Source organism: Colius striatus, chromosome Z (genome assembly GCF_028858725.1).
Source record: "Colius striatus isolate bColStr4 chromosome Z, bColStr4.1.hap1, whole genome shotgun sequence".
In the NCBI taxonomy this organism is placed as follows: Eukaryota; Metazoa; Chordata; class Aves; order Coliiformes; family Coliidae; genus Colius; species Colius striatus.
The window spans coordinates 48809198-48832864 of NC_084790.1; the positions used below are offsets into that span (position 1 = coordinate 48809198).

At 39.7% G+C, this 23667-nt stretch overlaps 2 protein-coding genes across 2 annotated transcripts in view; both read left to right on the plus strand.

Annotated features, from left to right (window-relative positions):
• Positions 1 to 3408, plus strand: part of DMGDH (dimethylglycine dehydrogenase) — a 43425-nt gene extending 40017 nt beyond the window's left edge. Inside the window, exons 15-16 of the mRNA XM_062017726.1 lie at positions 2010 to 2144; positions 2728 to 3408. Of these exons, the coding sequence (XP_061873710.1) occupies positions 2010 to 2144; positions 2728 to 2949 (357 nt within the window). The 3' untranslated portion in view covers positions 2950 to 3408. The remainder of the gene's footprint in view (positions 1 to 2009; positions 2145 to 2727) is intronic.
• Positions 3409 to 9487: 6079 nt separating this feature from the next.
• Positions 9488 to 23667, plus strand: part of ARSB (arylsulfatase B) — a 62741-nt gene continuing 48561 nt past the window's right edge. Inside the window, exons 1-4 of the mRNA XM_062018198.1 lie at positions 9488 to 9765; positions 12283 to 12469; positions 15804 to 15994; positions 16544 to 16751. Of these exons, the coding sequence (XP_061874182.1) occupies positions 9493 to 9765; positions 12283 to 12469; positions 15804 to 15994; positions 16544 to 16751 (859 nt within the window). The 5' untranslated portion in view covers positions 9488 to 9492. The remainder of the gene's footprint in view (positions 9766 to 12282; positions 12470 to 15803; positions 15995 to 16543; positions 16752 to 23667) is intronic.

A 23667-nucleotide genomic window follows, 5' to 3' on the forward strand; every position in this document is an offset into this window, starting at 1 on the left:
CTTATGTGCAGTTATCTGCTTTATCCTTAGTCCACCTTGATTTTCAGACTATTTAATCCTTAAATGGTTTGTAAGATGTTTTCCACAGCTACTTACAGAGTATAATCTTTCAAAGTTCAAAAACTCCTCATAATTTTAATAAATTATTCTGACCCCACACATAGATATATAAAAACCTGAACAAGAGCTACAGAAATAAGAGCACTTGAACTAACTGCATAATAACCTATTCCAAGCATAATGTGTTGCTTGAAATTCTGACAGTGCAATAATTCTCTAAAGAAATTAAAGAATACTACCAGAAATAGTGTTTTTGATGTCTTAAACAGTATTTCCCTTCCTTTCTCTCAAACACTCATCAAAATAACATAATTCCTGCTTCACACCTAAGATAACTGCCTTAGAAGAGCTTTTGTTGCTAGCCATCTTCTCAGGATAGGCTGAAAAGCTAGAGGACCTTGTAACTGGTATTGTCTTTCCTGCCCATGGGGCAGACTGGTATGGATCTGGCAAATTAGTTAAATACAAAGCTTTTGTTCTGCCTGATCTATACCTTTAAATAAATAATAATTTTTAAAAAGGATAGGCAGAATTTGTAAGCCACTGTTCTAATATTAACTGCACAGTTATTAGAAACTATGATATCCAGCTTAAATACTATTTTATCCTCTGTCCAAATGGCCAGCATCTTAGAAAGAGGCTTTCTCTTTGATCTTGAGGCATTGTGTCCAGGACCACAAAGTTTATAACAACTCTTTTTCTCAACAGCTTATTTTTCTAATTTATTCTCTAACTAGGCAACTAAGTAAGGAAGTTGTCTGGGTTACATTTAAGACTTAGGAGACAACAGCATGAGACAAGTAAGATTCACAGCTACTGGTAAGCAAAAAAGGCTTGTATCTGTGAACTTGGCCATGAAATCAAGCTAGTTTCATGGAATCAGCTCAATATTGTCATGTACAATAAATACTATCTTGTATACCCTTGAAGATTCAGAGACTTACTTATTCAGCCTGGAGAAGAGGTGACTGAAGTGGGACTTCATTAACATTTACAAGTATTTAAGAGGTGTGTGTCAAGAGGATGGGGCAGCATATTTGTGTAGTGTTCAGTGATAGGACAAGGGGTAATGGATGAAAGCTGGAACAAAAAAAAAAAAAGTTACACTTAAGGAAAAACCTCTTTCCTGTACAGGCGAGGGAGCCCTGGCACAGGCTGCCCAGGGTGGGTGTGGAGTCTCCTTCCTGTGTGACCTGATCTAGGTGGACCTGCTTGAACAGAGGGGTTGGACTGGATGATCTTTAGAGGTCCCTTCCAACCCCTCCTGTTTTGTGATTCTGTGATTCAATGGCTCCCTCTGTACTTGTCACACATTTATACAGCCTGCTTCCAGAAGCGTGAGAATCTGCTTGTACCTTTCTACTCAAGCTGACAAAGAGAACTCCAAACGGTAGTAGCATTCTTTAACTAACCTGCTGCACTACTCTGTAAAATGGTAGATATGTGGAAAAAAACATGCATACCTTAAAACAAGAATGTGGAGTAAACTGCCAGCTCTGCAGCCTGGCTACTAGTGCGGTTGGTGATGGCATCAAGAGATGTGTGCCCACAGAGGGAGGCCTGGACTTTAGGATCTGAGTACTGAAATTCAAGTTTTTTACTGAAACTGAAATGATATACGGTCTTCAGTCTCACAACTTTAACTGGGAAGTCAGTCTCATAACACACATCTCATTACATATGCATTTCTACCCTGTTTGCAATTACAGACATTGAAGGACTGAGATCTAGAACAAAAATACAGTGAACACAGATACCAAAATATCACATACCAATATAAAAATACTAAGATACAAGATACAATATCTACCAAGATTTCATCTATATTTCACACAGAACACACAAGTGATAGGAAAATGAATGAAGATACATTTAAATACTCATATCTCTGAACTTTTTGCGGAGCCTGAATAGCTACATATCATCTTTACCTTTGATTTTTTTTTCAGACAGCAGACTTTACGGGAAAGCAAGCACTGAAACAGATTAAAGAAAAGGGGCTCAAACGACGACTGGTGTATCTCATCATGGAAACAGACAATGTTGATCCAGAGGGAAATGAAAGTGTGTGGCATAATGGCAAGGTAAGAACGATGGATCATATTACAAGAAACTAAAGGTAGTTCTCTGTAAACAGAATATAACCTTATGTTTCAAGTGTGAATGCATTGTTTTTGTTTTTCTGGCACAGAACAATTTGAAGCTATGATAAACACTTTCTAATATTCAAGCAAGAAGCAAAGACTAACAAAATATCTACAGAGACAACACTTTTGCTATTCATTTAGAAGAAACAAAACAACAGCAAAGTTTGGTCCTCTGCACTGCAGCACAGATTATGCGTTGACACATTCACTAGCAGTTAAATTATTGTATATAACAAAGATATGCATGTGTACAGCGTAAGTTCTGGTGAAAACTTAATTGAACACAATAGGAACAGACTCTTTTTCAATGAGCAAAAAACCTCCCAGTTTAAGAGGGATCTCACTCACAGTAGAGAATATTATGAACTACATGACACATTTTGAAACTTGCTTGATGTTTGAAGTGTATAAATCAAAACTAGTATATGAGATGTGTAGTTGTTTTGGGTTGCTGGTTGGAGGGTTTTTTTGAGAAAATCTCATCATATCTGGAAAATAAATGTTTGTGGGTTTCTTTCAGGTTGTTGGCAACACCACATCTGGAAGTTTCAGTTACAGTGCTCAGCGCAGTCTGGCTTTTGCGTATGTTCCCATTGAACTCAGCAACATTGGACAGAAACTGGAAGTTGAACTTTTAGGAAAAAATTATCCAGCAACCATTACACAAGAGCCACTGGTGCTGACTGAGCCAACAAGAACACGTCTTCAGAGAAAGGGTGAAAGTCCCAAAATAGAAACATGATGAGCATACAGCTGATTCTCCAGTAGATAGTAGTCCATTAGCATGCATGAAATTAAAAGAATCAAACTAGTTATGTCTGCTAAGTACTAAACACAAGATCCTCATTGACATACATTGGTGAGAAATTCAAAGGTGTTACCCTCGTCTTTCCTTGCACAGGCTGTTTGCTCTAAAGATCTGGGTAGAGTTTATGGACCAGTGTGCATTCCACTTCTCAGTAGCACTTGTGAGCAGAAAGCAGCAGGGAATGAGGAGATCCTTGATTCGGCTTGCCTCTACACTGGCTGGCATATCTGAATTAATGCAGAGAGGGAAGTTGCTCTTGGTATTGGCCAATAGTAAGTTCTTCCTGCTCCTTGACAGTCAGTTACTCCTTTGCCTGCCCTCAAGGCAAAGAAGCTTATCCTGGCTCCTTACAATATGACATTGCAAACTTATTGTTGAAATAATTGCAACTCTATCACTCTATGATTCTATGATTAGTACTGCACCAAAGTGCTTCCTAAGGACTTGAAATACATGCCAGCAACCATTAACAATAATAAAGGCAATATTAAAGGCAAACTGAACTGTTCATATTTTTTATATTAATGTGTCAACCTGGCAGAAATTCTCACAGAAGATCAAAGTCTAGTTCTTGTTGAAGTTACAGGAAGCTCATTTTTCATTGTTTTCTATGAGTCATCTGGTAGATTACCTGCGATATTCCACAACACACCGGACGTTATTGTTCAATTTCTGAAAAGAACTTAAAGTGCTGTATCACGGATTTACTGTCCCGAATCTGAGGCATTAAGCTGACACCAGAGAAATTCAGTTTTTCCTTTTCCTGTTTATTATACACTGAACAGTAGTAAGAGTTATACGTTGCTACACAGAAATATTAACAATGAAAAAATATCATGAAATCCACAACAGAGGAGCCTTACTCAGTGTTAAATATTCAATAACTCAAAAGAGGCAAGACTGGGATAATGTACACATGGGAACACACTAAATTATTAAAATACTCTTCTGAATTCCATAATAATGATTAACAATTCTTTTGAATAACAAATTCACAATTTCAAACTTACAAATTAACCACAGTCCCCATTAGGCTAGAAATAAACATTTTTTTTAACCACGCATGATTAATGTCCAAAATGTGCTTTCTCTGATGGAGTAGGTACCTCTAAATCTTCAGCAAAGAAGCAAACGTATAAATACGTCAGCAGAACACTTTCTCTTGCTAAAGTGAGCTGACAGTATTGTGCTGTTCTGAGTATCTTTTACAAAGCCGATCAAAATAAAATGTACAAGCTTTGGCAAGCTTTCAGGTAGTACTACCTTGAGTGAAAAATCTGTTCGTAAATTATTCCATTATGCTTTCATAAGCAGTAGAGACTCATTTTGATAATGAGCCCGTATCAGGGGCAGAGACTTATTTTGCTAAAGCTGACTGTGGACCAGGGGCAGAGATTTACTTCATTAAAAGCCCTGAGCCAGGGACAGTGACTATGGCCGGAGGAGGCCGTGTCCCGTGGGAGGGACCCAACCACTTCGCTGCAGACCCTGAGACAGGGTCAGTGATTTTCTTCTTTAAAACTATGGCCAGAAGAGACAGCGTCCCGAAGGAGGGGCCCTTTATCACTATGGTCGGAGCAGGCCGTGTCCCGAGGAAGGGACCCAATATCCACAGGTGTAACTGTGGGGAGGAACCCACGACAAAGCAGCTCGTTAAACTTATGCCCAGAAGAGGCCTTGTCTTGAGAGAGGGACCCTGTAACTGCAGAAACTGCAACCATGGCAAAGAATCCACGCCAGAGATATTCACCAAGGACTGCATCCCCTGTGAGGGACCTGTAGGCACAAATGTAGCTTGGACCAGCCAGCTTGAATAAAGATGGTAGGGATAAGTTAATGCAGCTGGCAAGCTACTTCAGAAACAGGTGCTGCAAGTTAATCAATTGGGCCCTGGGTGATCTCATGGGCAGAAGCAGCATATAAGGAGGTAGCTAGCAAAGGAAGGGTGGCTTTGAGTCAAGTCTGGTGGTTGTACTACATTGCCTGTGTATGTCTATGCATGTGCATTACTTAGACTCTCCACGTCTTCGAGTGAATATTGCCTGCACCACTACAACAGGGACTCTGTATCAGCAGAAGCCATAGATGCTGGGAAGAACTCACACCAGAGAAATTAGTTAAGAACTGTGTCCTGGGGGACCCCATATCAGAGCAGGGGAAGAATGCGAGGAGTCATCCTCATCTAAGCAGAGAGAAGTGGCAGAGCCCATCTGTGAGAGACTGACCACATTCCCCACTCCCTGCCCCCCTGAGCCATTGAGAGGGGAGGAGATAGAGATATCCGGAGCAGTGAGCTGGGAGGGAAAGGAGGGATGGGGGAGTGAGATCCTAAAGTGTTGATTGTAATTTTCTCATCATCCTACTCCCTGTTTGCTTTTATTCTGTTCTGTTTCTTGTAGAATAAACTTTCCTACTTTCCTCTCTAAGTCGAGTACTGGAGTCTGTTTTGCCCAGAACCATAATTGGCAGTGAGCCCTCCCTGCCCTTGTCTCAATCCACAACAATCTTGTTTATCTTTTTACTCCCGTTTTGCTGGGGCCTCTGCCATCCTAATGAGGGTTGGGGTGAATGGAGGCACCAAGCGAGGGACTGTCATGGTTCTGCATTCAAGACGAGTTGTTCTATCACCTTTCCAGGGATGGAGGTGAGGCTGACCAGCCTGTAGTTTCCTGGGTTGTCCTTCCTGCCCTTTTTGAAGACTGGTGTGACATTGGCCTTCCTCCAGTCCTCAGGCACCTCACCTGTCCTCCATGATTGTTCAGAAATGATGGAGAGAGGCTTAGCAATCATATCAGCCAGCTCCCTCAGCACTCTATGATGCATCCCATGAAAGACTCATTGACTTATGAGCCTTAAGCTTGGCCAACAAGTCTTTAACCTCTTCCTCTTCCACCCAGGGCAAGTCTTCTGCTGTCCTGGCCATCCTGTTATCCTTGCTGGACTGGGATTCCCGAGGGTCAGCCTTGGCTGTAAAGACTGAAGCAAAGAAGGCATTTGGTCTTCTCTGCATCCTCAAAACATTAGAAAAGTTATTTTTTCTAAAGGTAACATTATTTGTAAGGAGGCACTTAGTTACTATGTTTCTTTCAACACTTAAGAAATTTAAAATACAAGACAAAGCTTTACTTAGACTATGGAGGAGGAGAGTAATTCTTAAGAATATAGTTTTTCATTTCAATATTTCCCAAGACCATGCAAATTCACTGGGCACCACATCCTGACATGTACAGTAACAGTTATCCTCAGACTGGCTCTCACATACACTTTCCTAATAAGCTTTGCAATGACAATCTGAAAGTTAGAAGATACAGGCTTTCTACAACCTGGGTAAAAGATAATGAATCACAGATTTACTTCCCACACTCACGAACTGTACACTCCATGGACTTGTACTGCATTTCTAGCTGTAACCTCCCAGTTCCTAAGTTCTCTTTGTAGCTGATGCAGACAGCTATCTGTCTCATTTTATACTTTACACATTACACAGGCCCAAACATTGATTTCCTTGTGGGCTTTGCATTGACAGATGTTGTCCACCAATTCTTACCAAGATTGAGCCTTGGCCAATTAAGTTTTATTTAGGTTCAAGATCAAGGCAAGCTGACGAAATCGTATTATTCTGTTTCTGGGACAAAGCACTTTATACAGGGTTGAGTCAACTAAACTAAGATGATGAAGCTTTACAAATCAAGGCCATAGAGAGTTTCATACAGATAAGTCCATCTTTCGAGGTGATAAAAATAACCACATTATAAATCTGAAGAAATGAGGAGGGAAAGTGTTCAGCAGCTTTCATAGTTTCCTGTCACTGCTTCTTTTCATTTCAAGTTGTGATATGGTGTTGCATAAACATGTGGTGTCAAGATATATCAAGAGGAAGTGAGTAGGAGCAAGAATGTTTAACTTGTACATCCATGTTTCAAGAGGGCTTCTAAGCAACAAAGAAGAAATACCAGGGTAGAAAGACTGGCAGGGATATCTTTTCAGTCTTCCACAACCCTGTTAGCTAACAGCAGAGACAATCCTCTAATGAGGTAAAAAAATGGCAGTCAGTTATCTGGGAAATTTTCTGAAGCACATAAATTTCCATGTGCGGAGAGATCAGAACATGTCAAAACGCAGTTTTCTCAGAAACATTTTTTGTAATTTTCCTTTCTTCTTCTTCCGTCTCCAGAGAATTTGGGTACACCAGAGTGGGTGCTGCTAAGACCATTTAAACTTTTGCTCCAAGTTCCCACGTGCTATATAGTACTATGTTCATGAGTGGTATGAAATAATCTCATGTGTCACTCGACTTCATTAATCATTGACCTCAAACAACATCTGACTTAAGCACAAACTCAGTAAAGAAAGACTGAAACAAAATGGACTAAACATAGACTATTTCCAGGATTGATTATATTGATTCTGATTGAGAACTGATATAAAAAATGTTTTCTGATTGGGAACCTAGCAATAATGATAATTTTTATAAATGAGAAAATACAACAGGCAGCAATGTCCAGACTGTGTAGTATTTGCTACATGTGTTTCAGATGGTTCAGTTTAAGGTTTTAACTCTGGCAGCTCAGGCAACCAGATCATCCAGTTCTGATGGAACATGATAAACAGCAAGTAACTCTTGACACTCCTCTACAAGGGAATATGAGTTCAGCTGCACTTGAACACTGTGATAACTTTGGAAACATTTCAGGTGAATAGCTAATACAAATTTTACAGCAGTAATTGTATCTAGCATTTCCATTTTCACCACCACTATGTAGATTTTCAAAAAAATTGTTTTGAATGAGCAAGAATAGATTCCAGGAGAATGGGATAACATTTGAATGGAACTTGACTTATAATAATGACATGGAAGAAGATAGTAAAATTAATTCAGTGGTACAACTGTTACTGGTGATGGGTTCTGAACTAAAAAATAGATAAATTAGAATTTTGCAGCCCTTTGAACCAAATGAATCACATTGCAACAAAGGAAATACAACTCATAGTCATATAGCAGCTTGTCGGCAATCCTGGAATTTACTTCAGGGAAAACTGATGCTAGGATAGTGATGTTACTTCTCCTTCCAATACCATCTATTGACAACAGTATATCCTTAACATAGGGAAAAAAAAAAAAAAAAAAAAAAGTGGCATCACTCATCATTGCTGTTTTCAAGCCAGCAGGGAATCTTTGGGGATTTACAAAAAAATGTGGTATCTTCATAGGCTTATCCACTACAATTCATTCACAGCAGAATGTTCTTTAACAGAGATTTGTCAATCAAAGAGAAAGTAGACAGAAGTCTAGCATACTTAGTACTTGGCTTTCTTAACCAAGAAATGCAATTTTTAATATGGATTTTTCTTTTACCTGTTACCAAATGGCTACATAAAGTTGGGATTGCATATATATACTCTTCTAGCTAAACGTGAAACACATGTTTGTTTGATCTTTGACTGGACACTGAGATTTATGTGTATTCCACGGATGAACAAAGTTGATTAGAGTTGTCAGCTATTTCAGTCTTTTCCCACTGTTAAATTTTACATCAAGATTATTACTAAGGTAGTGGCCGTTTACAATATTGCTTTATTGCTTTAGAATATTACACAGTTTAAGGAAACAGTCCTGTTGACATTGCTGTTACTTCTGCTTCTGAGTTGCTTCACTTCCTTCCTACACAGTAACAGTCACATGTGCCATTTTACTGCTGGACCTAAGTCAAAGCTTCTCATCCATGTGAACAAAATCAAGAGAAAAAAAGTGTCGGATCTCCTGATTTTGCAGCAGCAGCTGATGCTGGCAGGAGAGAGACCATACATTTTCTCATACAGGAATAATTACCATCTCTCTCAGCTCAGCTGCACCTTCAGTGACAGTAGCAACTGGCTTTTCCTCAGCTTGCAGCATACCTTGGCAAGTAGCAAGGCCACGACTGTGTTGCAGCTGCCTCACTTTGCTCATGCACAGAATGAGCTCTGTTGGCAGAATTTTATCTGGATGAGGTGCTACGGTATCATGTACAAAGACAGAAGTAGCAGTCCAATTGCTTGTTTCAGGACACACTGTGTCCTCATACTGCTGCATTGACTGCCTTGGGAACAGCTGGCTTGGAGCACGAGCTTGCCAACAGTTCCCTGGTCCCCGTGGGAAAGGCTTCATGGCTTAGGAATTAAGGATAAAATTAGAAGGGATCTGCAGCATCGCTGCCATGGGTACTTTGCCAACACCGGCTACATCTTCACGAGCTCTTGTTTTTTAAACTCATTTCAAAGCTAATGGGCTTAAAGCTCCACAGCTTTCGGGTGCAGTAGTCCCTGGAGAGCTCCGGTGCCGCCGCCAACACGCAAGAGGTGACCAAGGGCCGGCCCCGGGGGGAGGCGCTGCCCCGTGCCGGCCCGGCCCGCCCCCGGGAGGAGCCGCTCTCTGCCACCGCCCCGTCCCCGTCCCGTCGGCGGGGCGGTCCTAGCGGCCCAGTTCCTGGTGTGGGGATGGCGAGGCTGGCAGGCGTCCTGCCGCCGCTCTGCCTGCTGCCCTGCCTGCTGCCCTGCCTGCTGCGGCTCTCGGCGGCGCGCCCGGCCGCCCCACACCTGGTGCTGGTGCTGGCCGACGACCTGGGCTGGGGCGACGTGGGCTGGCACGGGTCGGCAATTCGCACGCCGCGGCTGGACGCGCTAGGGGCGGGCGGTGTGCGACTGGAGCGCTACTACACGCAGCCGCTCTGCACCCCGTCCCGCAGCCAGCTCCTCACCGGCCGCTACCAGGTAGGGAGAGGGTCAGGGGGCCGGCCGTGAAGCCCAGCCCCAGAGCTGCCGTCCCGGCTCGGCGGTGCCCGCGGGAGAGCCCCCGGGGCACGCTGCGGCCCCCCATCCCACGCCGCAGGTAGCTGCGGGGTGGGTGCTTCTCTCCTGCTTGTTCTTTACGGTACTCCCGTGTATATTGCTTGGCCTTTCTGTATCTGCTGTAAAGATGTGCTTGGAAGAAGGCTGCCGTGTGGAAACCAGCCGCCTTTCCTTGCAAACTTCCTTCACTTCGGGCATGCTAGCTCGTGAATGAACTAAACGTGGGTTTTCCTGCGGGCTGCTCTGCTTTTGAAAATCTGAGGTGCTCGACGTACTTTAATTGGATTGACTGATATGGCAGCATATTATGAAAAATATCCCTGCCCTGGTCATCTTCTGCACTTCTAAACTGGACAGGCAGGCAGTCGAGATGCAGTCAGGAGCACATCAGCTCCGTGTATTTGGTGAATCTTTTCCAGTGCAGCATTTAAAGGCATCCCAACCTATACCTGCTCGTCTATATGATACTGTAGGTGTAGACACTTACGTGCCCCTTGATGGTGTGCACACAGACTGGTCCTTAGTCTGGGTGGTTCATAATCAGAGTAACGAATTCCCTCCTCCCCTTTTAAGTTTCACAAGTTTAAGAATTGGGCTTTGTCATACTGCTATGCTTCTTCTACTTTCCCGTTATTGCAATTTTGGCAAAAATGGAGGTGGGAAAGGGAGAAGGAGAATACAGCATAGCTGGAAAGAAGAAAGTCACAAAGATTTAACTTTGTTTCAGGGTTAAGCATACTTCAGAAACTTCCCCTCTTAGAAAGTCCTGCACAGGCATATCGACCATAGTGTTTTGTCAAGGAAACTGTTGAGAGTGAAAATCAATGCCATCCTGTATTAGTGGATGATACTTTGTTGCTAGAAGGTAGTTCTAGGTGATACTCTTTCCAAAGAACATGTGATGTGTTTGTAGAAACTCCAGGAATCAATAATAATAAGATATAGTCGACTCTACCAACTCTTTTAGAGGATTTATTAAATGACCTAAAACATTTCTTCATTATGAGTATTTCTCGAGTGCAGTTCATACTCTGAACACACTTACCTAGAAACAGGTCTCTCTTACCTGGACATGGCTGCATCTAATCCTAAAAGTGGAAGCTGAAAATGCTTCAGTCCAGATTTAAACGAATTGCATGCATCTGACTTTGCCAATTTAATTCTTTTCATGTTGACCTTGTTACAAATGGGTAACATAATATTAGGAAAGAGAAATAATTTTTTTAAAATAAAATTGAGGATACTTTCTGGGCAGGAAATTATTATGTGGCAAATATGTGGGATTTTGTTTTGTTTTACCCATTGATATGATTAACAGTTACTCAGAGATTCAACAAAGAAACCTAAATCTGGTCCTATCTGGAGCTAGACCTTTTGTTTCACCTTGCAGTCCTTAAAGAGTCCATAGAGAAGAGCAAAGGTGTTAGTTTATGAAAAATATAATTTTTTTTAAACATTATTTTCTTCTCCTTTTTCTTCCTTTCTTTCTTTCTAGACAGTGGAAGAAATTATAGTGCTTTGCCAACTTGTAACTTTCACTATATTGATAATCTGTATTGTAATACTGCATTTAGAAAATAAAAGACTTTTCTACAACTCCAGTTTTAAAAAAAAAATAGTAGCTAGTAGGCCCTATGTAAGAGTCAACTCATTTACTGGCCTAGGATTAGTGTATTTTCCAGAGGAGATAGGGGAGTCAGAAAAAGTCAGCTTATAGTACACAATATCTGAAGAGGTTTCTTGCATCAAGCAACATGTATGAATTGAAGTATCATTATTAGTCATGCTTTTGTAAAGTGATACAAAATTCACCTCTTACTGAGGTTGGAAACTTATGTGGAACCATTAAAGGTCAGCTCTAGGTGTTATCTAAAACTTATGGCATCCCCAGTATACAAATGCTTTTGCTTTCTATAGTGCTTACACTCATTTTAAGTGTATGAATAAATACATAAATGTGTGTAGATAATGTCCATTTAATAATGTCCATAAAAAAATATCTTTTTTCATTCCTTCCTCCCATAACTGTTCTCTGATACAGGCAAAAGCTTGGTAGCTTCACTTGCCATCTGGGGTTTTTTTTGTCCACTTCCACTCTATTTAAAATCTCTTGCTGCATGTTGAGATACTTTCCCTAGTGATAATTACTACCTATTAGATGAAAAGAAAAAAGAATTTATTTATTTATTTATCTATTTATTTATTTCAAATTGCACTTGATTTATGCCTGGGAAGATCTTGTTAACCCCTGAGGTGCTATTTCCTTGTCTTCCTCCATGCTACCCTTACTCTCCACCTATGGCTTCATCATCAGTAAAAACAGGAGCCACGAAAACTGTTGCTAGGCCCTGGTGTAGCTATGTTTCTTTTTGCTCCTGTAGGCTATAAGAACACTTTACTGTGTAGTAACTTATTTCTCATCCTTCTTTTTCCTACTAGATCCACACAGGTTTGCAACACCAGATAATTTGGCCATGTCAGCCCAGCTGTGTGCCATTGGATGAGAAACTCCTCCCGGAGCTACTTCAAGAAGCGGGATACATTACTCACATGGTGGGGAAGTGGCATTTAGGGATGTACAGAAAAGAATGCCTTCCAACTCGTAGAGGATTTGATACTTACTTTGGTAATGGTTAGATTTAACATGGACAATAAGTACAGAGCTAAAAATTATGAGAAACTGTTATGCTCTTGTAAGAACAGGAGACTTACTAATAGTATATAAGTAAATCAATACCCGAACATGCATCTTTCCAATGTATAACTACTTAAAATAGTGCATTAAATGCATGCCCAGGTCTTACAGCTTACTGAAGAAAGTACTGTAATTGTTGAGTGGCTCTGAAGAAAGTATTTCTCTCTTATGATCCATGATGGTTAGAAGATTTAAAGTATAGGAATTGGTTTGTTTTCACAAGTGTCTTTAATCTGACTATTTTGTATTAGATCAGACAGTAGACATGTGTCTCTGCAGATGATGTTACATTTTTAGAAGGTCCTATGTTTAACTGTGTTCATGCTTTGTGAACAGAGTAGCATTGGTTTTCCAGAGCCTCTGGCAAGCAAGATGGTGTGAAAACCTCTATAAAACAGTATCCAAAAGGTCTGTTGCAGGAACTTGCAAGTTATGAAGACCAAACCCCAGACTAGGAAAAATAATTAGATTTTCCAAGAATTGAGTTCATTACTTACAAAGCAACTTGTAGCTGCAAGTAGTTTGTTCTTCCTCTTGCAAAGGCTCTTGTCCTGATATTGATTAGATGCTTACTAGTTTTGTAGAAGCATCACAAATGTTATGTGAGTTGGGCTGTCTGAAATGCATCTCTTTCTGCACCATTCTGAGCACAAAGAGGTCAATCTCTGTTTGATTGTTCCTAAGACACTTGTTGAATGTAGAATTTCAGAACAGCTCATTGTCTCCAAAGTGACTTTGCAAGCTGTTGACAGTACTGCTCCTCACTTTCACAGCTGAAAAATAAGACATAGAGCAACTTAAGCAGAAGTCTGCATTACTCTTGTCTAACCTTAGGTGCTTAAATGAAGAGCTTGACTGTGTTATGTGTCCTTTTAGATGATGTTTATCCAAACTTTAGGTAGGAAGAACTGTTCCTTTAGGTTGTGGATCTCTTGACTCTTGAGGGAGATTTCAGTTTCACAACTGAATTAAGCCAATATATATGGCTCATAATACAACATCTTACTGCTTAAACTTATATGTCTCCTCCCATTCATTTATGGGAGATTGGAATCTTCTTGGTGGCATAAATGTAGACAGACTGATGTTCCTCATGAAATCTCACCCTGGGATTGAGCAGGCTCTTAATACAGGAACTTTAATACAGGTTGGTTCCAAGTATGGCCATTGGGTAGCAAGTGTGACATTATTTTTTAGAGAATATAGCAATTTGGTATAAATTTAATATATGTTTGTGTAATTCTGGTCAGTGTTGAATACAATTAGGAGTATTTGATTCTTTGGCACATTTAATTCAGTGTCTTCCCCAGCAGTCATTTAAAGTGGAAAAATGCAACTTGTGACTCTGACTACACTCATGTAGACAGCCTGCCCACAGAGCCAGTCTTTATACTTTGAAAGAAGAGTAATTTCTTCCTCCTAGAAGTTATTGTATTTAAACCAGAAGTTATTTTTTTTCTCCACATACTTTATTTTTTTTTGGAGTAAAAGTAACTGTAGTTGAAGCTCTTGAATAAAAATTGAAGTTCCTCTGCTTTTGATCTCTGTCCCTAGTTTTAGTTTTGTCAGGGTACTGGGGGACAAATCTGAAATCTTATTCAAGGGTTTGTTTCTGATTTATAAAAAGCAAAGGCACTCCATGCTTAACAAGATGGGAGCAAATCTATATCCACAGAATTTTTGCATGTTTCTTTTGGGTAACTTTAAATGATAGTGTCTTTTTTTTACCAGTTGGTGTCAGCAGTGGATCAGAAATTACTTTACAGCTGACAGTAAAGTGTCTTCATACTTGGATTTTTTTTTAAATAAATTTTTAAAAATCAAAACTTTCTGATGGATAAATCTTATGTTAAATTACAAATATAAAAAATCATGCCACCTAAAAATCTGTGGCACACAAAGGTCACTGCCATTGCTATTAGTGCATTGGTTTAATGGTAATGTCTTTGATACCAAGTTATAAGTACAGTCATTGAACTGCTTTCAAAATGTTTCTTGTGTTTTGCATTTACTACTTGCATTCACAATAATGTTTATGGAGTATTAAATGTTGAGTTACTTAAACCTATCAGGGAGTGTCACAGAATCAAAGAATCTCTAGGATTGGAAGACACTTTGAAAGTCCAACCCACTTGCCAGGTTAGGGCCACCTAGAGTAGGTCATACAGGAACTTATCTAGATGGGTTATCAATGTCTCCAGAGAAGCAGACTCCACAACCCATCTGGGCAGCCTGTTCCAGTGCTCTGTCACCCTCACAGTAAAGAACTTTTTCCTTGTGTTTCTTTGGAACCTCTTATGTTCCAGCTTGTATCCATTGCCCCTTGTCCTACCACTGGACATCACTGAGAAGAGTCTGGCTCCACCCTCCTGACACTAGCCCGTTATGTATTTGTAAACATTAATAAGAACATCCCTCAGTCTCCTCCGAGATGAGGAGCCCCAGCTCCCTCAGCCTCTTGTCAGAAGGGAGATGCTCCACTCCATCATCTTTGTGGCCCTGTGCTGAACTCTCTCCAGTAGGTCGCTGTTCTTCTTGAACTGAGGGGCCCAGAACTGGACACAATATTCCAGATGTGGTCTCATGAGGGCAGAGTAGAGGAGGAGGAGAACCTCTCTCGACGCACTGCCCACAGCCCTTCTAATACACCCCAGGATGCCATTGGCCTTCTTCGCCATGAGGGCACATTGCTGGCACATGGTCATCCTGCTGTCCACCAAGACACCCAGTTCCCTTTCCCCTACACCACTCTAACAGTTCATTCCCCAACCTTTACTGGTATATGGGGTTATTCTTTCCCTACACTTGCCCTTGTTGAATTTCATTAGATTTCTCCCTGCCCAACCCTCTAGCCCAGCCTGTTTGGGTCTCATTGAATGGCAGCACGGCCTTCTGGTGTGTCAGCCACTCCCCCCAGTTTAACATCATCAGCAAACTTGCTGACCGTGCCCTCTGTTCCTCAGCAAGGTCATTAATCAATAGATTGAACAGGTACTGTTCCCAGCACTGATCTCTGAGGGACTCCACTAGACACAGGCTCCAGTGAACAATCCACCTCACAACCTGATCATCCAGCCCACACTTTCTCAGTTTTGCTGCGAGGATGCTGTGCGAGATGGTTACTACACATGGTCAAATGTTGAATGAATGTTTCAGCTTAGAACCACTAACACTTTTACATGATTTTTAGCTTCTTTTCCTGCCTGGTGTATCTATTTATGTGACATGATGTTGGCCCACTTATTTGCCATTTTTCCTATTCTAGGCTATCTTCTGGGGAGTGAAGATTATTATTCTCATGACCGTTGTGTCCTCATCAAAGCAAAGAATTTAACCCGTTGTGCTCTGGACTTCCGAGATGGAGAAGAAATTGCAACTGGGTTTAAAAATATGTACTCCACTAATTTATTCACAGAAAGAGCTATAGATCTTATAGCCAATCACAAAACTGAAAAGGTACAGTCAACCACTGTTACTTTTATAACTTCAACACTAAAGAATGTTTAAAAAAATGTGAACAAAATAGTGGAAAGACCTGCAGTTCAGGGCTATTCAGTGGGGTACATAGAGTTAAATGTGAGAAGCAGCATTAGTAAAACTTGCCTCTTCTGCTGTCAGAATCAGCTTTGACTGCGTAGTCCTGGCCTGCTACCCTTCTTCATTTCCTTCTTGATAATGCAAGTAATGATTTTGTAGAAGTGATTTCACAGGTGGTTGACTTCTCAGAAAGAAAATGGAAAATTTAAGGGGAGAAGTTTCATGAGAAAAAACTTAGCAGCTGTGTTACAAATAAAAGATACACCTGATGTTTTTTCACAGCTTTGCAAAAGTCCTTTATCAAAGTTTTTTTAGTTTATCTTTAGGGATTAGAAGAGAGAAGTGTAAAGGAAATCAAAATAGAGTGCCCACAGCTGTTGATGAATCAGGGCTGCTTCTACTGCAGAGTAACTTTTGCATTTAGTATTTTGTGTTCAATTAATTTCCATTCTATCCCTTCTACCCCAGCCCCTCTTTCTCTACCTTGCTTTTCAGTCTGTCCATGAACCTCTTGAGGTCCCTGAAGAATACATGAAACCATATGTTTCCATTAAAGATGTAAAAAGGCGCCATTATGCAGGGATGGTGACTCTTATGGATGAAGCTGTAGGAAATCTTACTGATGCTCTGAAAAGATATGGTCTTTGGGACAACACAGTTCTTGTTTTCTCTACTGGTGAGTTCATTTAAATATTCTTTCAGTAACAGCTTTGATACAGTGTCTAACAAACTGGCTGCAGAGACATCTGTCTCCTCTCTATATTTTCTAACTACAGAAGAATGATGAAAGTGAAACAGGACTTTATACAAGAAGGAGAAGTTTCTCTCCTCCTTCTTATGGCTTTCTCAAGCATGGCAAAAACAATTCTGAGGAAATGTCTGTACCAGTGGGAGATGCTCCTATTGAAATAAAAACAGCATTATCAAAGCTGAGGAGTGTGGTGAAGTTGGAGGCATCCTACTTGCAGCTGTGGTTGCTAAGTATCTGTCAAAATTGAATCCTTATTGAGAGCTATCTACCAAGTTAATTTGCCCTGAGCTATAGGTAGCTGTCTGATCAGTCTATGCATTGCCACATGTGTCATGAAGCATGATCAGCCAGGCAGCAAGCAGTTTGAAGCCATAATTCTTCCTCTCCCTTGTTTTCATGTAACCTGTAGTTTTTGTCTTTCTTAAATATTTCACTGACACCTTACTCCCATGAAGCAAAGGTCTGTTAAGAAAAAAAGTTTAATATGTAATGATACAGCTTAGACTGCCAAATTACAGGTCAGGTTTTTGCTTATAGAGCATGATCTGGTTTCTAGATTATTAGAGTAATACAAATAATATATTACAAAGGAGTCTCTTTTGTTTCCAAATTAGGAATGAAACAGAATCTTTTAGAAATACAGCTACTTGGCTGAGTTTTGGGAGCATACTCATTGTTTGTTTGGGAGTGGGAAATAGCCTTCCAATGTTTACAGTTAGGTTTTTTTTTCCCCCAGTGTTTACATTTTAGGGCTGTGAAAATGGCAATTTAATTTTCTGTGAATACTTTAAAAAAACCCAAACCAATAGCATCCCAGTAAAACCCCCAAACCCTGAGGTCTGATGAAATTGCAGTGATGTGTTTTGAGTTTAGCAATTGCTTCCTATAGCACTTGGAATCCTGGAATTTGATTTTCAGTCCAAACCTGTTTGCCTTATAGTGTTACAGTTGTGTCCAGGTTTTGGCTCTAACAGGATTTGATAACTCTTCTATGCCTGTTTCTGTTTGTGATGTTTTCATATTTGGAACTGAAAGTAAGCAAAGCCATATGGAAAATTATATCGATGTTTATTCCATATGGAAAAAATCCAGTCTTTGCTGATGGTAAAGTCCTGGTCCTGGTAAAGTTATTTCAGTAATGTTTGTTCAGTATGTTGTGGAATAAAACAAAGGAAATATGAGTTGCAATTACAGAGTATGACAGAGTTAAAAAGACTTTTTTTTTTGGTCTACAGAACTGGTTTTTTGTAGTTTTTTTTAAACAATGGTAGTGTCTACCATATCTAATGGGACTTATCTTGAGTGAACTGGCATTTTAAACTGCCATGAGTAGAATTAAATATGGCTGAAATGCAAGGAAATTGGTCCTAGATCAAGCAAGCCAAAGAGCAGGGATTCAGGTTTTTTCAGCGTTCTCTCTTCATTTAAAATGACTACTCTTTACAGGCAAAAAACATTACATACATTAAAGACTCAGTTTTCAAAAGACAAATATTGAAACAATTAAGCATTTTTTTAAAAAGGGGTAAAAGGGGGAGGGGAAAGGAAACATGACATCTATTCCTTTTTTCTATATTGATCACTTTTGCAGGTGATGTGTTTTAAAGTGGCCATTAGAATGAGGTTGAAAAGAAACACAAGAGATTCTGCAGTGGAGCATCTTATGCAGAGAGTTGCACTACGTGAGATCTCGCTACGCAACTTTCAAGTCCTTTGTAACAGGCAGTCTTACTGGTAGTTACAATATGGGCATATATTTATAGTATGGTATTATCTTCAGCTCTTAAGGGCATTCCTACTCAAGGAGGCTGTGGTCCCTCTCTGTGTTGCAGGTGCTCTCCTGGGACTAGGAGGTCCTTTTTCTTGCTGGGTAGGTCAAGAGTGACACATTTTCCTCCATGATCAGGAATTCTCTCCAATAAAAATTCTTCCTATGTTGTGAGGTTACGGATCAGTTTAAGGCTTCAAATGAAATCTGAAAGGCAGAATCTAGAGAAGAACAAAGTGTATCCATAATTTTAATGAGTATCTATGTTTCTCCTCAGCATAGTAATTAGAGACACAGATCATAAAAGGGCTTCCTGTTTCATCATAAACCTGTGTGGCTTGATAACTGTGGTGTTGGAAACCTGTGGACAAAAAAGAAGAAAAGATCCCACTTTTATGGTAGATTTTACTCAATTCATTACTGTTCTCTGTTTTGGTGCCACCAAACTTCACACTTGGATGTTTGCATCTTTCACTCCTTCAAAATCTCTCCCTCACCAAATAGTTTACAAGTGATTCTTTGCTATTATGTACTATAGCAAACAGCATTCCAACAAATGTACAGTCTTCCAATTGATTCCTTCACTGTGAAGTGTCAACCCCAAAACTGGAGATGTCATGGACACACACAAGAACACAGGAAGTTCCACTGGAATGTAAGGACAAACTTTTTTCCTGTAGGGTGAGGGAGCCCTGGCACAGGCTGCCGAGGGAGGTTGTGGAGTTTCCTTCTCTGGAGATTTTCAAAACTCACCTGGACATGTTCCTGTGTGGCCTGATCAAGGTGAATCTGCTTGAACAGGAGAATTGGACTGAAGTATCTCTAGAGGTTTCTTTCAACCTCTACCATCCTGTGAGTCTGTGATTCTTTTTCGTGGGTGCTCATGGAGTTACCCTAGAATACGATACGATCTTTGCTGTCATGGTAGATTTCTTTTTATGAAAGTCTTTGGCGTTTCTTCCTATTTGCAGATATTCTGGCTCAACCAGCTGGCAAATGGAAGCACTGCATATTTTAAAAGGGCCTTGCAAAATATGTAGAAGAACTCTATTTTGTCTTTAAAGTGGCTTGATAGAGACATCAGGCCAAAAATTAAGTAGTCTGGTCATTACCAAAGTTTGATTCCATTGGTGTAAGTTGTACATTAACATCTCTGGTGTCTTTTTGAACAGATACACAAGCTATTTCTGCAGGTAAACAAGGGGGGGGGTGTGGGGGGAAGAAAAAGATGACCTAATTCAATGGTACTTGTATATCAAGCAGTAGCTTGAAAAGTCTTAACTGATGTGATATGAAATAGAATTTGCTTTAACAGGGTACCTTTTATACCGCACATACAAGTAAATCTCTGCTAATGAGAACAGTGGTGAAAACTAATTTTCTGTTCAAGCAAAACAGATTAAAAGGGATGTAGCACTATCTTGGGTATGCAGAGCCTTTATTGCACTTGAAGTGAAAAAAAGGAATGAAGAGTATATTTTTCTTTTTAGGAAACTACCAAATCTGCCAAAGAGGGCATAGTTTTAAAATAAGTAAAGGTCATAAAAAGCATTCAAATGATACAAGTTTACCTCAGCACTCTTAACACTCGCTTAGAGTCCAAATTTTTCTTCAAGTACAGACCTATGATTTGAGGTAAGAAGTGGGGATGTACTGTAAATACCATGTCTTTACAGTTTCTACTACATATGACAAGTAATTTTGGTGGAAACTTGCCAACAAGAGAGCAAAGGAATCCAACCCCTAATTTCAGTTCTGTATTAAAGCTACTATCCTTTGCTTTATTTAACTTTCAGCTTTTTCATGTACCAAATAATTTTGGAGCTAGGATCCTTACTGCTCTTTCTTTCAATATGTCTGTTGATTCTTAAATGTGGATTGGCACTGTCATGTCTTGAAGTTGCCATAAGAGGGCTTTCAACATTAAATATGTAGAACTTTTCAAGCCTTGGTTTACGCTGCTAAGAGAAGATGACATAAATCCTTTCCATAATGGAACATGCTATAGTGGTGACTGTTTTCACTCCAAAAGAGGGTATTTTTATCATTTTAGCACTATGATTAATAAAACACAGATTGTTTTGGACATACTTACTGATGTTTATACAGTCTCTCTCACACTCCTGTTTTTTTTCTTTTGCACCAAATTTCCTGTTACCCTAATAAAGACTTTTTCCCCTCCACCTCTTTTTTCATCCCTGCCAGCATATTGTGGCTTTTATCTAATTTTTTTTTTTGCTTATTTCCAGCTCCTACTTTGATAGAAACCAGGGATCTGGTTCACTGTTCCCCTAAGGGCAGTTTTTTATACTCTCCTTGGTGTCTTTTTTCCTGAATGATCTTCTATTCCTTCTCTTTTACTGGTAAGGGATTTCAGATAGTGTCTTAATTGCAAATTGTCCAAGCCAGATGAAGGGCAAATTGATTGGAGCAGTTATTCTCTGGCTGTGGTATCAGAGGTGCTAATTTTGAAGATTGTGTTGCCAGTTTGTGTTTTTTTAAACCTGCTCAATTACAGATCTGAAGACCTGCTTCAATTGGTCTTGTCAGGAGGTTCAGTGCATTGCCAGTGAGGATGATGCCTGGGCATCTATCACCTGAGCATTTCTTAAGAGGAAATAAGCACAGGTGCCTGAGCTGCAGGCATCTTCTATCAAACTAGTTATTTGAATCTATATATTCCCAAATATGACCCTTCTATTTCTTTATTATTTAAGCTTGTTCTTTTACAGGTAAAAGTTGCAGCTGATCACTGGACTTGCATTGGACAGAGTTGTTGCATGTCAATGATAAATAATGAAAGGTGCATGTGGCTGATATTTTATACTCCGGTGTTAGCTCTTAATCTTTTTTTAAGCTTTTTCCTCATCAAAATATGAGTGATAGGAGTAATTTTTTTAGAAGTAAAAGAATATCTTCCCTGCCATTTGATGCAGGTAATAGTAATGAGGCATCTAGACTGATTTTTGAGAATATATGATCAAAGGCAGAAATGTGGTTTTATGATTTAAAAATTAACCCAGAGAAGATATTGGTAGCCAATACACTTTTTTTTACCTCCTCTGTTTTAAAAGTCTGTGAAAACATGAAATGTTTTGTAAGGAATGTTTATTTGTCTTCCCTCCCTTCTAGCATTAACCCCTCCACATCCACTCTGCTTTTCTCTGTGCAAAACCTAACACTCTAAACACACGCAACTTCCTAAATACTGACCTTATACCAGAGACACTCACTTTGTTTTTCCCTTTGTGTTAAAAAATACCAACATAAGTGGAATCTTGAATTTTTCTTCCCATTTTTAGCAAACACCAGTGCTTAAAATGAAGTTCATTTTTAAATGAAACTCAGAAGTGAATTTTGCCAAGTTGCAAACTGGCCACTTTACACAGAAGTATTGATTTAAGAATGCTTTTATTCTTTGTGCCAGAATCCTCTACACCCAAATGAGTGGTCAAGTTCAGTGCTCTGTCACTGGGAGAAGTCCCAAGTTTTCTCGACTGTGTCTCATTTAGCTCACTTGTTGCAGATGTTTGAACAATTTGTCAGGTTATTCTCATTGGTTTTGGGTTAAAATTTCTCTCTGTGTTTCTCTTGTGTTTAGTGATGATAAATACTAGCAGAGACCTGACAGAGCAGAGTCTATAAGCTACTGAGACCTATTTAATTACTGAGGTTGCTTGCAATGAAAGCAGTTGCCTGAAACTGTCTGCAGTAGGATTGCACCATCATGAAATCTGTACTGGGAGGGAAAAAAAGAAAAAAAATACGATGAAGAAAGGAGCTTGTTCACACAGCTTTTATGGGGCTAAATTTGTAACTATTGGAATCTTGTGTACATCAAATGCCTTTTTTTTTTCTATGAGATCAATTTTCCCTTCCTCTCCCCAACTGCAGAAAAGTCAGAAGAATAAAGAAACAGTTATGGTGAGATACAAAAATCATAGACATTGATTTATCTGGTCATAATTCAGTAAAAGTTGCTCTGTAAATGCTCAGAAAAATTGTTCAGCAAATGGTGCTCTGATGCAGGAGAGGTATTATGTTCCCTTGATGGAAAATAAAAGCCCTATGGGTGCCTTTAAATCCCAGTAAGAATTACATTAGTAGAATTTTGTAGTAGAAGGTGTAGTTTTCTGTTTCTATTGTCCCTCTAATGGAAAGGTTTTCAGTAGTTCTTCCATCATGCACACAAAAAAAATCTGTATTAAGCACGGAAGACATAATAATATGTCAGTGTGCTCTGAAGATGCTTTTTCGAGTGGCTTTTCTGCTGCTTATACTGAACCTTCACAGTTACCCCTTCCACTGAGAGTATGCAGCATCATACTGAAGTATACTTTTTCATCAACTGATCCTTACCAAATGACTTTGGTTCACTTTATTGGAATGTGTGCTTGCATTTCTATCACAGAGCGTGATTGTAAAACACAGCAAAAACTGAATCTTTCGGCTGCAAGTCTCTTATTCTCAGTATAGATCTCTGCTGAGTATTCTGTGAGCTTTTTTTTTTTTTTTTTTTAATGAAACCTCAATGGGAGTTCTGCATTGGGAACATGTACAGAATAAGCATTATTTATGCTGTAAGGATCAGAGGGGACAAGTTTTCCCTAAATGTGATCCTCTACTATTATCGACAGTGCTCTCTGTTTAGCTATGAGTCACAACCACGAGCTTAAATCACACAAAGGAAGGGCTCTGAAGTCCTGTTCTGTGACCTAGACTTTCAGCAAGAATGTTGGAGGTCAAAAATGAGATACATTTACAGAGCTGTTCATTGAAGCTGTCTGGTGCTTGCTCAGATTGTGTCTGGCACTAGAAAGTGCTGTTTAATTCCCTTTCATATATACGAAATTCACACAGAAAATTTAAAATTAAAAAAATAAATAAAAGGAATAACTAACTGCCTACTTGTTTTGCTGGTATTGGCAACTGACTGAAATTTTACATCTGAACTTCTGTGCATGAGAATTATGCATATTGACTTGTCCCTTGCTTCTATCAATTGTTTAATTTTTAAATACTTACATATAGGGTGGTGCCTTGTCCACGAAGTAACTGTGAGGGGTTTTATGC